Source organism: Cannabis sativa, chromosome 1, assembly GCF_029168945.1.
Source record: "Cannabis sativa cultivar Pink pepper isolate KNU-18-1 chromosome 1, ASM2916894v1, whole genome shotgun sequence".
NCBI lineage: Eukaryota > Viridiplantae > Streptophyta > Magnoliopsida > Rosales > Cannabaceae > Cannabis > Cannabis sativa.
In genome coordinates, this window is record NC_083601.1 from 28,801,576 (window position 1) to 28,815,929 (window position 14,354).

The 14,354-nt window shown below is 34.8% G+C and overlaps 1 protein-coding gene across 1 annotated transcript; it reads right to left on the reverse strand.

Moving 5' to 3' along the window:
• Nucleotides 1-12,422: 12,422 nt before the first annotated feature.
• LOC115704656 (uncharacterized) lies at nucleotides 12,423-14,068 on the reverse strand. The gene has a single exon (XM_030631857.2). It carries the CDS (start codon nucleotides 13,902-13,904, stop codon nucleotides 12,696-12,698), a length of 1,209 nt encoding a protein of 402 aa, XP_030487717.1. The 5' UTR covers nucleotides 13,905-14,068; the 3' UTR covers nucleotides 12,423-12,695.
• Between the last annotated feature and the right edge of the window lie 286 nt (nucleotides 14,069-14,354).

A 14,354-nucleotide genomic window follows, 5' to 3' on the forward strand; every position in this document is an offset into this window, starting at 1 on the left:
GTTTTAAGGAAGCATTCAAAAGCCATTGGATGGACTTTAGCAGATATTAAAGGGATCAGCCCTTCAACTGTAATGCATAGAATCTTAATGGAGGAAGGAGTGAAACCAACCATTGATGCACAACGTAGATTGAATCCACCAATGAAGGAGGTTGTCAGAAAAGAAGTCTTGAAGTGGTTAGATGCAGGGGTAGCGTATCCTATTTCAGACAGTAAATGGGTGAGCCCAGTCCAAGTTGTTCCAAAGAAAGGAGGGATGACGGTGGTGAAGAATGAGAAGAATGAACTCATCCCAACTAGAACTGTCACGGGATGGAGAATTTGCATTGACTACCGAAAACTCAACAAGGCCACAAGAAAAGATCACTTTCCACTCCCATTCATTGATCAGATGTTAGACAAGCTGGCAGGACAAGAGTACTATTGTTTCCTTGATGGATACTCAGGGTATCACCAAATAGCTATAGCACCGGAGGATCAAGAGAAAACAACATTCACATGTCCATATGGTACTTTTGCTTTTCGACGAATGCCATTTGGGCTATGTAATGCTCCAGCAACATTTCAGAGGTGTATGATGGCTATATTTTCTGATTTAATAGAAAAGTGCATCGAGGTGTTCATGGATGATTTTTCAGTGTTTGGCTCATCGTTTGACCAATGTCTGAGTAACTTGGAGTTGGTTTTAGCAAGATGTGAAGACTCTAATTTGGTGCTGAACTGGGAAAAGTGCCATTTCATGGTTACAGAAGGAATAGTGCTGGGACATAAAATCTCAAAAGAAGGTATTGAGGTTGACAGAGCCAAAGTATCTACAATTGAGAACTTGCCTCCTCCAATTTCAGTGAAGGGAGTTCGAAGCTTTTTGGGTCATGCCGGGTTTTATAGAAGATTTATCAAAGATTTCTCCAAAGTGGCCAAACCGCTATCCAATCTTCTTGCTAGTGGAGTTCCTTTTGAATTTGGGAGAGATTGTCTTGAAGCATTCCAAATTCTCAAGGAGAAGTTAATCTCAGCACCGATTGTGACTACACCAAACTGGGAATTACCTTTTGAAATCATGTGCGATGCCAGTGATTATGCTATTGGAGCAGTCTTGGGACAACGGGTTGACAAGGTATTCAGAACCATTTATTATGCAAGCAAAACCTTGAATGATGCCCAACTAAACTACGCTACTACAGAAAAAGAGATGCTGGCCATAGTATTTGCATGTGACAAATTTCGACCCTACTTAATTGGTAATAAAGTGATAGTGTATACAGACCATTCAGCAATCAAATACTTGATGACTAAGAAGGATGCCAAACCACGACTGATTCGATGGGTTCTTCTTTTGCAAGAATTTGATCTAGACATAAAAGACAAGAAGGGTACTGAGAACTTGGTAGCAGATCACTTGTCAAGACTAGAGCTGGAAGAAAGTCAGAATGCAAAAGAGGTACAAATAAATGAACAATTTCCCGATGAACAACTCTTTAGTGTGAGGGAAAGTCTGATGGTACCATGGTATGCTGATTATGTTAACTTCTTGGCTGCCAATATCACTCCTCCTGAGCTATCTCGACAACAACTGAAGAAGTTCTTTTCTGAGGTGAAACATTATTATTGGGAAGAGCCAATCCTCTACAAGCACTGTGCAGATCAGATAATAAGAAGGTGTGTGCCTGAAGAGGAGATGTATTCTATTCTTAATCACTGTCATGCTTTACCATGTGGGGGACACTTCAGTGGAACTAGAACAGCTGCCAAGGTGTTGCAAAGTGGATTCTTTTGGCCAACACTTTTCAAGGACGCTAGTACTTTTGTGAAGGCATGTGATCGTTGTCAGCGTACAGGAAACATCTCAAGGAGAAACGAAATGCCTTTGACAGGAATCTTGGAAGTTGAATTGTTTGATGTATGGGGGATAGATTTTATGGGTCCTTTTCCTTCATCGTTTAGCAATCTATACATCCTATTAGCTGTGGATTATGTGTCAAAATGGGTGGAAGCTGCAGCCACACCAGCTAATGATGGTAAAACAGTCCTTCGGTTCCTTCAAAAGAACATATTCACTCGGTTTGGAACTCCCCGAGCAATCATAAGCGATGAAGGGAGTCACTTTTGCAACAAACAATTCGAAGCACTCCTTTCGAGATATGGTGTTCGTCATAGAACAGCTCTACCTTATCATCCGCAAAGTAATGGCCAAGCTGAGATTTCTAACCGGGAAATAAAGATGATTCTGGAGAAAACGGTGCAGAGATCAAGGAAAGATTGGTCAAGAAAGTTGGATGACGCATTATGGGCTTATAGAACAGCGTTCAAGACGCCAATCGGGATGTCACCATATCGGTTGGTGTTTGGAAAGGCTTGTCATCTACCGGTGGAACTAGAACACAAGGCGTATTGGGCAATGAAAACTTTGAACATGGATTTAAAAGCTGCTGGGCAGAAAAGACTACTACAGTTGGATGAGTTGGAAGAATTTCGAAATGAAGCTTATGAAAACGCCAAGATTTACAAGGAAAGAACTAAGAGATGGCATGACAGAAATCTAGTCAGAAAAGAGTTTCAACCTGGTCAACAAGTTCTACTCTTTAACTCAAGACTAAAGTTGTTTCCTGGTAAATTAAAATCAAGGTGGTCAGGGCCATTTACGGTGATCAAAGTGTTTCCCTACGGAGCAGTGGAACTAAAAGGTGAAAGTCCTAATACTTTCAAAGTGAATGGACAGCGATTAAAGCTCTACTTGGGAGGTCAATTTGATCAAACCAAGTCCGCCATGATTCTGGCGCCACTTTGAAGATCTCGATCAACGTCTAGCTGAGCGACGATAAAGTTAGCGCTAATTGGGAGGCAACCCAAGTGTTCTTTTGATTTAGTTGAACTCTTTTTAAGTTTACTGTTATTTTTCTTGATGTTCATTTTGTTTCGTTACTGAAAAAAAAAAAAAAAAAAAAAAAATTTTGGTTTTTGGTCAGTGGCCGCGGCCATGAAATGTCTGGCCGCGGCCAGAATTGTTTTACAGAAAGAAGCTTATTTTGGAGGATTCTCGCCGCGGCGAGGCTACAGGTCGCCGCGGCGAGATAAGACTTACAGAATCCTCTGTATTTTCACGGATTCTCGCCGCGGCGAGGCCACATGGTCGCCGCGGCGAGATGGTCAGTTTCCCTTTTTAAATTCCAAAAACCCTAACATTTCAAAATCACACCTCATTCAAACACTTTCTTCTCCCAGCCGAAAACCACCCCTTTTCACCCTAATTTCTTCATCTAATCCCATTCAAACCAATTTTCCTCAAAATTACCCATAAACTTTCATCCCAAATCATCATAATCCCTTATTTCTCTCATCTAACACTCTTTTCCTCTAAAAATCCATTCCAAAATCCCTAAACCTCACCCAAATTTCAGAAAAATCACTATTCATCTTCTTCTTCCCTAAAGCTTCAAGGTTCTCATCAATGGAGGTTGACTAAAGAGTGATTTTCATTGAGGTATTGATTCTAAGACTTCCATTCCAATTTTTATTGAAAAATTTCTGAATTTGTTGGATAGTTTTGAATTATTTGGTGGATATTTGGGATTTTTGCTATATACATTGTTGAAATTGATTGTGTGAATAGAATTGGGTTAAATTGAAAGGGATTTTAATCCCGGGAAGTCAATTTTTAAGGGGAAGTGCTGTCAAAATTTTGAAAAATCTTGAAAGTTAGAAAAAAATTTGGGAGTTATGGGTCCAAAGAGGTCAAGGGTTAATGAAGAGGGAGCTTCATCATCCAACCCATCTAGGGGACGCCCTAACCTTGATAGAGTTAGGTTTGCCAACGTGGAGGCTCAAGAGAGGTTTTTAAAATTGAAAGATAGGGCGTTCATTGAAGATAGAGGGATAGACATAGTCAACCTAAGCCAAACTGCCAATATTCCCCCTGCTTTTGCATCTATTAGGGATCAAATCCTACAGAGGCAGTGGACTAAGTTCGTCGATGTCACTGAGCGTGGTAATCAAACTCTAGCTTTGGAATTTTTAGCCAACTGGCCTGAAAGAGAAGAGGGCAAAGTTAGAGTTAGGGGGGTTAGAGTGCCTGCTACCGTAGACGCTATTCATGCCCTTTATGATCTCCAAACTTTCACTTATGAAGAACAACAATTGAAACAACAATTCTATGAGAGAAGTACGAATTATGTGGATATGGCTGAGACTCTAGGGTATCCTGGCCTTAGGTTCCATGAGCTTAGTGGAGTACCATACCAATTGTACCGATGTGAACTCAACCCAGTGGCCAAGGCTTGGCTTTACTTTGTTAGTGCAAGGATGCTCCCCAACAAGCATTTTTCTGATGCTCAAATGGACAGACTTAAATGGGTTTACGGTATTATGAAAGGGTATAATTTGAATGTGGGGGATATTGTTCGAACAACCTTTGATATTATGGTTGAGGGATCTTCCGGTGGAGGACTGGGGTTGGCTGGAATAATCACTGACCTCTGTGAGAAACATGGAGTACCACAGTACTCATATGATACAAAGGTACCGCCCCAGCGCCCTATTACTTTGGCGACTGTTCTGCGATTCAAACCTCCTCATCCTCATGGTCAACCGCCAGTTCAAGGAGGTCCTCCGGCAAGAGAAGAAGAGGAACGTGAGGACATCGAACCACCACGTCTTGTCGGGCCTCTTGACCCTGCCATGCAGTACACTCACAATCAGCTGAATTATCTGATTCAGCAGAACATTCATATGCAGAATTACATGGCCCAGAGGAGTATCTTCGATGAGCAGCAGGTGGCTCAATTGAACACCCTTGTCACGAGGATGAACATCGGTGTGGATGATCCAAACTATTTTCCCATGCCACCCCGTTTCAACCCGTATGACCAGCCACCGCCGCCAAACCCCTTTTAAGGGGCTCAGGTAAGTTTCTCTCACCCTGGTTTATTGTCACACATTGGGGACAATGTGTATTTTAGTTTGGGGGGGGGAAACTTAATTTATTTTTTCGCGCTTATTTGTTTTAGTTTAGTTTTTTTAGTCTTGCGTGATAGCTAAATTGAAAAATGGATTGAATTGTTGTTATTCACTTGTGCAATGGATTGAAACATAACTGTGTGCTTGACTTGCAACTGTTTGAATTAAATTGGATGTGTGCTAGGAAGTGATTCATGTAGGTTTAAAACATTTGCTATTCTCACATATCACTTGTGTTCTATTTGGATTGTGGAATGATTGATTGAACATGGAATAGAATTTGTTTGACATACTCTCTTGAAGCGAAATCCTTGATGATTTTTGTTTGGAAAATGATTTAGGCAAATCTTCTTTGGATCGATTGAGCCTTTCAAGCCTACCTGAAAAAAATTTTTTCCTTAGTATACCCAAAGTTGAGCCTTAGCCTGTTTTAAAATTTTTCACCACTTCACGGAGCTGAATTCGTTATTCTAAACTCTTTTCACCCTGAACATATTTTGTTATGCCATGAGCCTTGAAGCAAGTTTGGGGGGGAGAATAAGTGCTGTAAGTGAAAAAAAAAAAATATAAAGTGTAGGAATGAGAGATTGAAAAAAAAATAATAAGAATATTGTGTGTTGTGCCTATGAAAAAAAAAAGAAAAAAATGTGTCTTCTTGAAAAAAAAAAGTTAAGAAAATTATGAGGTGCACACACAAGAAAAAAATTGCAATCTCTTATTTCTGTTTTTGGGATATATGGAAAGAAAGCAAAATAAATGTCTAGGCTTGCTTGGTTAATAGTGCTTATGGTATAGTATAGCCTAAATGACTTCTCATCTACCCATGTACCTAAGCCATGTGATTTTAACCGAAAAAGACCTATTGATTCCAGATAGAAATTTGTCAACATTAGTGGAGAGAGGTATGTCATTCAAACTTATTGATCATGTGTTAGTGGGATGTTGGAAAGATAGAACAGTTGTGATATTGATGGGAATTGCGATGCTTTATGTTTGTATGAATTACTTACTTATAAACTGCACATTCAACTTAGTTCTTAGAGTTGGCAAGTTGAAATTCTGGTTATTGATGGATTGAAGTTGTGCAGGTGGTGGTAACAATTTAATTGTTGGAAAGTTCAGCTATCATTGTCAGTTTTTTTTAGTTTAGTCTTAGTTTACTCGGGGACGAGTAAAGAGTCAGTTTGGGGGAGTTTGTTAGGCTATTTTTAGCCTATGTTATGGATCCGATTTATGTGCATTCTTAGCTGTGTTGGGACGGAATTACGCTTGTTTTCTATGTTTTCAGGTTCTTTGGAGTAAAAGAGGTCTCGGGTGCAGAAATTCACTGAAAGACGTGCTGAGCCGAAGAAAAACTTCATTTTTGAGTTTTTGCATATCTGGCCGCGGCGATGAAGAGTCTCGCCGCGGCGAGATACGAGAAACAGAGAGAGGCTGAATTTGGCATAATCTCGCCGCGGCGAGAGGAAGCATGGCCGCGGCGAGATCCCGTACGGACCGGGGGTATTTTCGTCCATCGAACCCTAAATTTCAAGTATAAATAGAAAACTGCGATTGGAAGTCAGGGAGAGCGATTTGGAACCCTAAAACACAGCTGAGAGCGGCAGGAAGAGCGTAGAGATTCAAGTGAAGATCCAGAATTCACCCTTAAACAGTTCTTTTCTTTATTCCTCTTTAATTTATTTATGTTGAATATTGCTATAGGAATGGTTATGGATTTGTTTCTGAACTAAATTTCCCATTTAGGGAGGATGATGATTGTTGTTTAATGTTTTCCTAGTTAATGTTTAATTACCATTCCTCAATTCTTGTGTGTGTGAAATTATCTTAATTTGTGTTTAATTTCATGTTTAAGATTGATCACCTTGTGCATGCTCTATGATCTCAATTCAAAATCTGAAAAGTGAGAATTGAGAATGCTAAAATTAAGATAATCGATGTTCTATGTGAAACGAAAGTATTTACATGACTTATGTGACGAGTAGATTATTACTTAATGCTGATTTCATGTTAGTTTAATTAAGGAATTAATTAGATAACATGTGATTTAGAATCTAGAAGATCTGAAAGGAGCTAGGTTATTTTATAATCTGTCATTCACCCCAAGAATAGGATAGTAATTAATCATTAACAATTTGGGTAAACAACAACAGGATTCTCCTCCCTATTGTCTCATCTTGCTCAACTTTAAACTGTGTTATTAAGTTTTCTGAATTTCTTTCAAATTTTACTGTTTTTAAACTGTAATTGCTTTTGATTTACCGAATAGAATCATAAGTATAATTTAGTGGTACTTAATCCAATTCCCTGTGGGATCGACCTCACCTGTGTGAGATTTACTACTTGATTGCGTATACTTGCGTAGTGTTTAAAAATATAGCAACACCAACTAATGTGCAACTTAATTGCAACTAAATATGTAAAATGTGAATGTGTATATGTAAGAAACTATTAATGGAAAATATTACTTGTACCTTAATACATTAGAACCTCTATGCAAGAATACACTTGAGACCAAGTAAATTATATTCTAATTGGGAGGTTATAACTAAATAGAGTTACACTAGAAGAAAAAAAATTAAAAAACCAAAAAATATCAATGTAACAATAATAACAATAAATAATCATTAATACTATATCATAATAAAAATATTTTAGATTAAATATAATTTCATACATGTATTATAATTTAAAATAAAATTATTAATTTTACATAAATAAATTTACAAAATACATGTATATATTTTATTAAGATGTAATTATTCTTATATAGAGGTATACTTTGTTAATACGGGACTTAAAATGTATAACTAATTACAATTTAGAGGTTATTCTTAGGGGTGTTCATAAAATAGCCTATCCAATCTAATCTGCACGATCCAATCCAATCAAATCCGCATAGTGCGGATATCCGCACTTGTGTGGATTGGAAAATTCAAAATCCGCACTTGTGCGGATTGGATGTTGATTGACATATAAAAGTAACCGATCCAATCCAATCCACACATATTTATAACAAAATTAAAAAATTATATATACAAATAACATTTTAATGTAAAGAAAATAGTAATTTAAAAATCTAATACATATAATACAATTATATTGCAAAACTTAATAGATAAAATGTATATTCTATTCTTATATATTTTTTTTCTACATACAATTTAAAATAAAATTAAATATATTTTTTTTTTTATATATACAATTTTTTTTCTTCCTTGAATTTGTTATTTTATTTATTTAATGTGTTGTTGGAGACATAAAATAACTATAGTTTATTTTATTTTGTTGCTAAAAATATTTTTTTTCATAAATATTAAATAATTCAATATTAAAAAGTAACCAATCCAAAGTAACCGATCCAATCCGTACTTTTGCGGATTGGATTGGATTAGATTTGAGCTATTGTGCGGATTGGATTGGATCCATAAAATGAAATTCGCACTTAGTGCGGATTGGATGTTGTTTGATCAAAAAAGTGCGGATTGGATCGGATGAACAACCCTAGTTATTCTTATTTATAATTGGCCCAAATCGGGACTTGATTTTTTTATAACAAATTAGAGGTTATTCTTGAATAGAGTATTCTTAAATAGAGGTTCTACTGTAGTAATATGTGGAGAAATAACTGTTGGCAAAATATTTATGCAACTGTTATGAAACATTACAAATTAGAAAAGTGTTTTCACGTACGTAGCTCTATCTACATGTCTCATCGTGATTTAATATGAACAAATTCACCATTAGAAAGTTAGAGAACAACAAAAATACACCAGGATAAATATTTAAACATAGTATTGATGTAATTTTTTTGGATTATACTTGAGTTTGATTGTTTGGGAACTTCAGTTCAACTTTTTGAGATCTTGATTTCATGAATCTGAAAATTGAAGTCAGGACATTAGTTTTATGCGAATTAAACTGGATTTCTGGTTGAATTTTAGTTTCATAATAGTTTTTCTACACTTTTTTTTATGAATTCGAAATAGCCCATGTTTTAATTTATTCTAGTCGTCTTCTCATGTGAAGTCGTTGAAATTAATGGTGGTTTTTTTCTCGTTGGATTTTTGTTTCGGTTGTGTTGGGTTGTTGCGTGGTTGCCCGAAGGTTGCCCAAGAAGCATGAATCCTGAGTTGAAGGTATGTGTAAGAGGTATTTGTGTAATTTTTTTTATTTGAGTTGTATATTTGTTTATTTGGCAAACTAAAAGTATTTTTGTACTATTATTACAATTTTTGGTTAAAACTGAAAAAAACCATTTAAAAAAAAAAAAAGAAAACAGTACAATAAATCATAATAATTAGTGGCATTATAGTAAATAAAAAAATAGCATTGTAAATTTAGCACAATGTTATATCTTGTATCAAATTTAACGCAATTTTTAAAACACTTCTAATAGATGAGGTACAATAGTTACAAAGCTAAATTATACCTCAAAACTCTTAAAAACCCATCCAATAAATGAGTTATAATACCTAAAAATTTGAACTCATAAATACTATATCTTCACATTTAGGCTATTTTTGGTAGGAAAGAGAGAGAGTTGGATGGATGGATACTTGAAAAAGGATGGAGAATATAAAGGAGGAAGAGAAGAGTAATAATCTTATTATATTGTTTGGTAGGAAGGATGGAGTGATTGAAGGATAATTAATTATTAAAATATAAAATTACTATTTTGTCCTTATAATTATTTTTTAATAATATTTATTAAGGGTATTTATGTAATTTACAATAATTAAAGGAGGAGACTCCTAATCCTTCCCTTATTAGAGGGATTACAAATTAGAGATTTGAGTGAATTTGCTATCCTCTCATCTCTCCTTTCTCTCATTCAATCCCTCTTGCCAAACAAAGGGATTTGTTATCTCCTCCCACCTCTCTCCCTCCTCTCCCCTCCATTTCTCCACTTCTCCCTCCTACCAAACATCTTATTAGAGCACTCCCAATAGATGAGCTAAAATAGCTCAATCTTTAAATTATAGAAAAAAAAATTACAAAATTGAGCTTCCAACAAGTGACCTTAGCTATTTTACATATTTTTTAGCTCAATGAATAGTGCTTAGCTAAATGTAGAGATAATAAACATATTTTCATATTATTTTTCTTTAACTTTTTTATGTATGTGTGTAATATTATATGAACTATTAATATAAAATGAATAAAATATATTAAAAATATAATATTTAAATGATATTAGAGAAAAAATAGAGAAGCTTATATATGATATAATGTAAAAGTTTGAGGTAAAATAGATAAAGTAGAGTTTTGGTGATGCATTTTAAAGAATAGAGTAAATAAGCTGTTGGGAGGTTTACCTCTTAGCTAAACATATTTTATTATTATTTTTTGTTGTTTTCTTCTTTTTCTTTCACATTATTTATAGGGTAAATATTATTTTGGACTCTGTGTTTTGCAAAAGTTATTAATTGAACCATCTAATTTGTTAAATGACATAATATCTATATTTTTCAAAATGGTAAAAATAAGATCATGAGCTCAATTTTCAACAATTTTATTTTTTAATATAACTAACTTTAATTCAATTTCTAACACGAACAAATATAGAAAATGTAACTAGTTTTGTCATAACATCTTTAAATCAGATTATTATTAAGTTTTATTTTGACAAAAAATCAGTGCAAGGTTCGATTTGTACAATTTTAGAAAATACAGGGTCTATTTTTTCATTTAACTAAACATAGGGTCCAATTAATAATTTTTACAAAACGCAGGGTCCAAAATAATATTTACCTTTATTTATATCTATAAATACATAAAATAAATTAAATGAATAAAATATATCAAACAATATAATATTTAAATTATATAAAGAGAAAATAGAGTAACTGATGTTTGGTGTTATGTAAAAGTGTGAAGTAAAATAGATAAAGTAGAATTTTAGTAATATATTTTCATTGATAGAGGTAGAGTAGAAAATGGGAGTGCTCTTAACATGTGTCAAATTTAGTACACTTTTTCGAACATCATTAGAATAGTAGCTTTTCTTAGAGAATTGCTAAAATGCACTATTGGTAGTAGTGCTTAACACCCTCTTTAGTGTCATACCGCTAGCACTACTGGTGTCCAATAACAATATTTTTTTTAAGTGTGCTAAAATATAGTAATGCATACTAATATTTTGGCATTCCATTAAGGGATTATTTTACAAATACACAAAAAAACAACAAAAAAATTACAAAAATAAGGTTTCACGGAATTTTAATTATTTTTACAATTTTTTTTATTTTATTTACAGAAAATACGGTCTTTTTTTATTGTACTCTTGTTAATTTATTGTTGATTTTTTGTTGTTGTTTTAATGTTATTTAAATATTATTTTCATGTTACTTTTATATAATTTTCTTGTTGTTTTTATGGAAAATCGTAAAAATATAAAAAAAATTCTTTAAACGTAAAAAATATATTTTTTTTTATAAAAAATGATGCCTCATGTAATCATCCCTTTTAGCTCTATGGTGATATAATATGTGGAATCCAATAATTAATTGCACAAATCAATATTAAGAATTTAAGATGATGTTGGACATTACGATTCCTTGCAATGCTGACATAATTAAGTTGAACAAGTTTTCTCATCCAAGGTAAAGAAATGCTACTGGTTCTGTTCTGGTACACAAATATAAAGCAGACCAAACTTTCATGACTTTGTGTCTCTCAGCTTATTGCACATTTTCTATCACTGAAAACAAGCATACTACTTTAATTTTATTTTCTATGAAATGCTCAAGATTTTTCTTTTGCATGGTTTAAGATTTTAACACTTCTTTAAAATTTTCTCGTCTGTATATTCTCAGGGCTTCGGAGAAAAAGGTTGTTACATAAAATGACATCACTTCCAGTCTAATGTTTGTCTACTTGGCCTAATTTATATGTTTTGATTCTTTATTTAGATTTCAAATTATAATGCTTCCGTTCCTATACCATTGCTTTTGTAGGGATTAAGGAAGAACATACTCAGCTAACAGTCTAACCCGTTGATATAAATTCACAAGCTTTGTCCTGTTTCATTCTCAGTCATATTGCTTTTTTTGTATATTCATAATTGTTCTTTAGCCTAATCCATATTTCCTTAAAAACCAGACACACCTGCTCTCAAAAATAATAAAATGAAGATCAATATAATCCAGCACCAGCGGATCACTGTGGAAATATAGATCAGCAATTTATGCAACTATAGATTTTTATATCTGCTAACCTAAATGAATTTTTTTTTTTTTTGAATAAACCTAAATGAAATTAATTGTAAGAAAAATTGTATTGCAATATCTCCAACCAAAGATTATCAAATAGTTTATCATCTTAGAGAACACAGGATCATAATCTGGCCAATGCCCAATTTTCATTACATCTAACTTCTAATGCCAAAACATTCCACCTTCTAAGAATGAAATCAATAAATATTTCACTGTCTGTGTGGGATCAATAAAACAATGAATAAGTGCATGGTTTCTCGGTCAAGATGGTTCTAACTCATTTTTTATTCAATTATCTAAACTTAATTTCCAAAATCATATCTTGGTTTTGCTATCATAGTCCAATTCAATAGTACAAGATGAATTTGACCTCGAGTACAATTTTCATCATTAAAATGAATGAACTACACAAATCAAATTTATATGAAAGAACTAACTTTTTTCTATAGATATAACAATTTTCCATCAATCATTGAAGAATGGAAAGAAAAAAATTATTAATAGAGAACAAGTTAGAGATGCCACCTTAGTTTCCACTGCATAATACAACATCTTCTTCAACCTTTGTTATGGAAAACAACTCTAAGAGCTGCGGAAGGGCTGGTTGATGATGCTCCACAAATTTTTTCAAGAACACATCGTTCGAATAGAAGAAAGCTCTACCGATACTCTTCTTATCTACAAGACGTTTTGAGAGCAAAATCTGAAGCACTGAGGTCCTTGGCAATATCCTTTTCTCAAAGCTAAACAAGAGAACATTAGGATATTTACAAAATTCACTAGGACCCCATTGAAACTTGGTCATAAAGAACTCCAATGCCATCTTCAGTCTCTCCTTTGAGGCACCCATTACTTGGGGTTGTCTAACGAACAAACACCGAAATTGGTCTTCAGACCACCCAAAGCTCTTGAAAACGTCCATTTTCGACACCCATTTGTCCTTTTTCATCCCCGAAAGAATGGCCATTCCATGGATAAACATCGAGCTCGATATGTCGAAACCAAGTCTCTTAGCTTCCCTCGCAAGCTCATCGAAATCGTCCACGTTCTGAGCCAGAGTTCTCGGTCGAATTTCCAACATTTTCACGATGTTATCATCTGGCACACCGTGACTCCGCAGAGTGTCGATATTAGACGCCATTGCCCCCGAGAACTGACGGAGTACCCAAGTGCCGCGCCTGGCCAAGAAAAGCGAAATGACGTCATCGATGCCGCCGTAGAAGCTCTTCAAAAACTGTATACAAGGCGATATGTGCTTCTCCAAGCTTCGTTTAAGAAGGAAAGGATCGGTGCAGACGATCAGAACAAGATTTTCGCGAGACATTCCGCTTTCGGAGAGGAATTGAAGTTTCGGTTCGAGAGTTTTCACTGCGTTGGACCAGAAAAGCTGGGAGCACTTGGAGAATATTTCAGCGATTTGATCGGAAGAGAAACCGTATCGTCTGAAAAGGGCGATGACATCATCGGACTTGGATTTAGGTTCCCGGTGTGAACCAATTGTCTGCGCCGCCGCAAAAGCTAACTCATGGGAGATGCCAAGAGAAGTTATGAGATAATCGGCGGTTGGAGAGGAAGAGGTTGGAGGTGATAGAGTGGAGAAGGATTTGAGAATGGGTACTACTGGGCTTCGTTGGCCTCCGACATTGGCTCCGCCGGTACAGTCGGAGTTTGTATTGAGGAAGGCGAGGAATATACGTTGGAGGCGGAACTGGGGTTTGTGAACATAGCTCAACATTGGGAATTATGAATCTGAGCTCAACGATTTCAGATTTGAATTGAAGGTCACACTGACAGCAGCAATGGCAGTCTTCTTTAGGGTTTTGATTCTCTGTAATCGTTTTCATTGAGCTCGGCATTTGTTGTCAGTCACACTTGTTTTGTATTTTATTTTTATTTTTACGACTGAGTAGATTAAGTTTAACCCTATGTTTTGGTAGAGAGGAAATAAAAAAGGAGATATAGAAAATATTGGAGGGAAATAAAATCTAAAAGAAAGAAGAAAAAAAATAAAAATTACATGTTTATGACTGAGTAGATTAACCCCCTAATGGAGTTTAACCCTGTAATTTTAGGATCTTAAAATAAATATTATTTGTTATATTTTTTATTATTTAATATTTTATGTAATATTTTTTTTTCTTACGATGTCGAGAGTTTAGGAACTGTAATTAGTAAGTAGTATAAT

Coding starts and splice junctions, on each gene's coding strand:
- LOC115704656 (XM_030631857.2), bottom strand. CDS start 13,904: ATGTTGAGCTATGTTCACAAACCCCAGTTCCGCCTCCAACGTATATTC.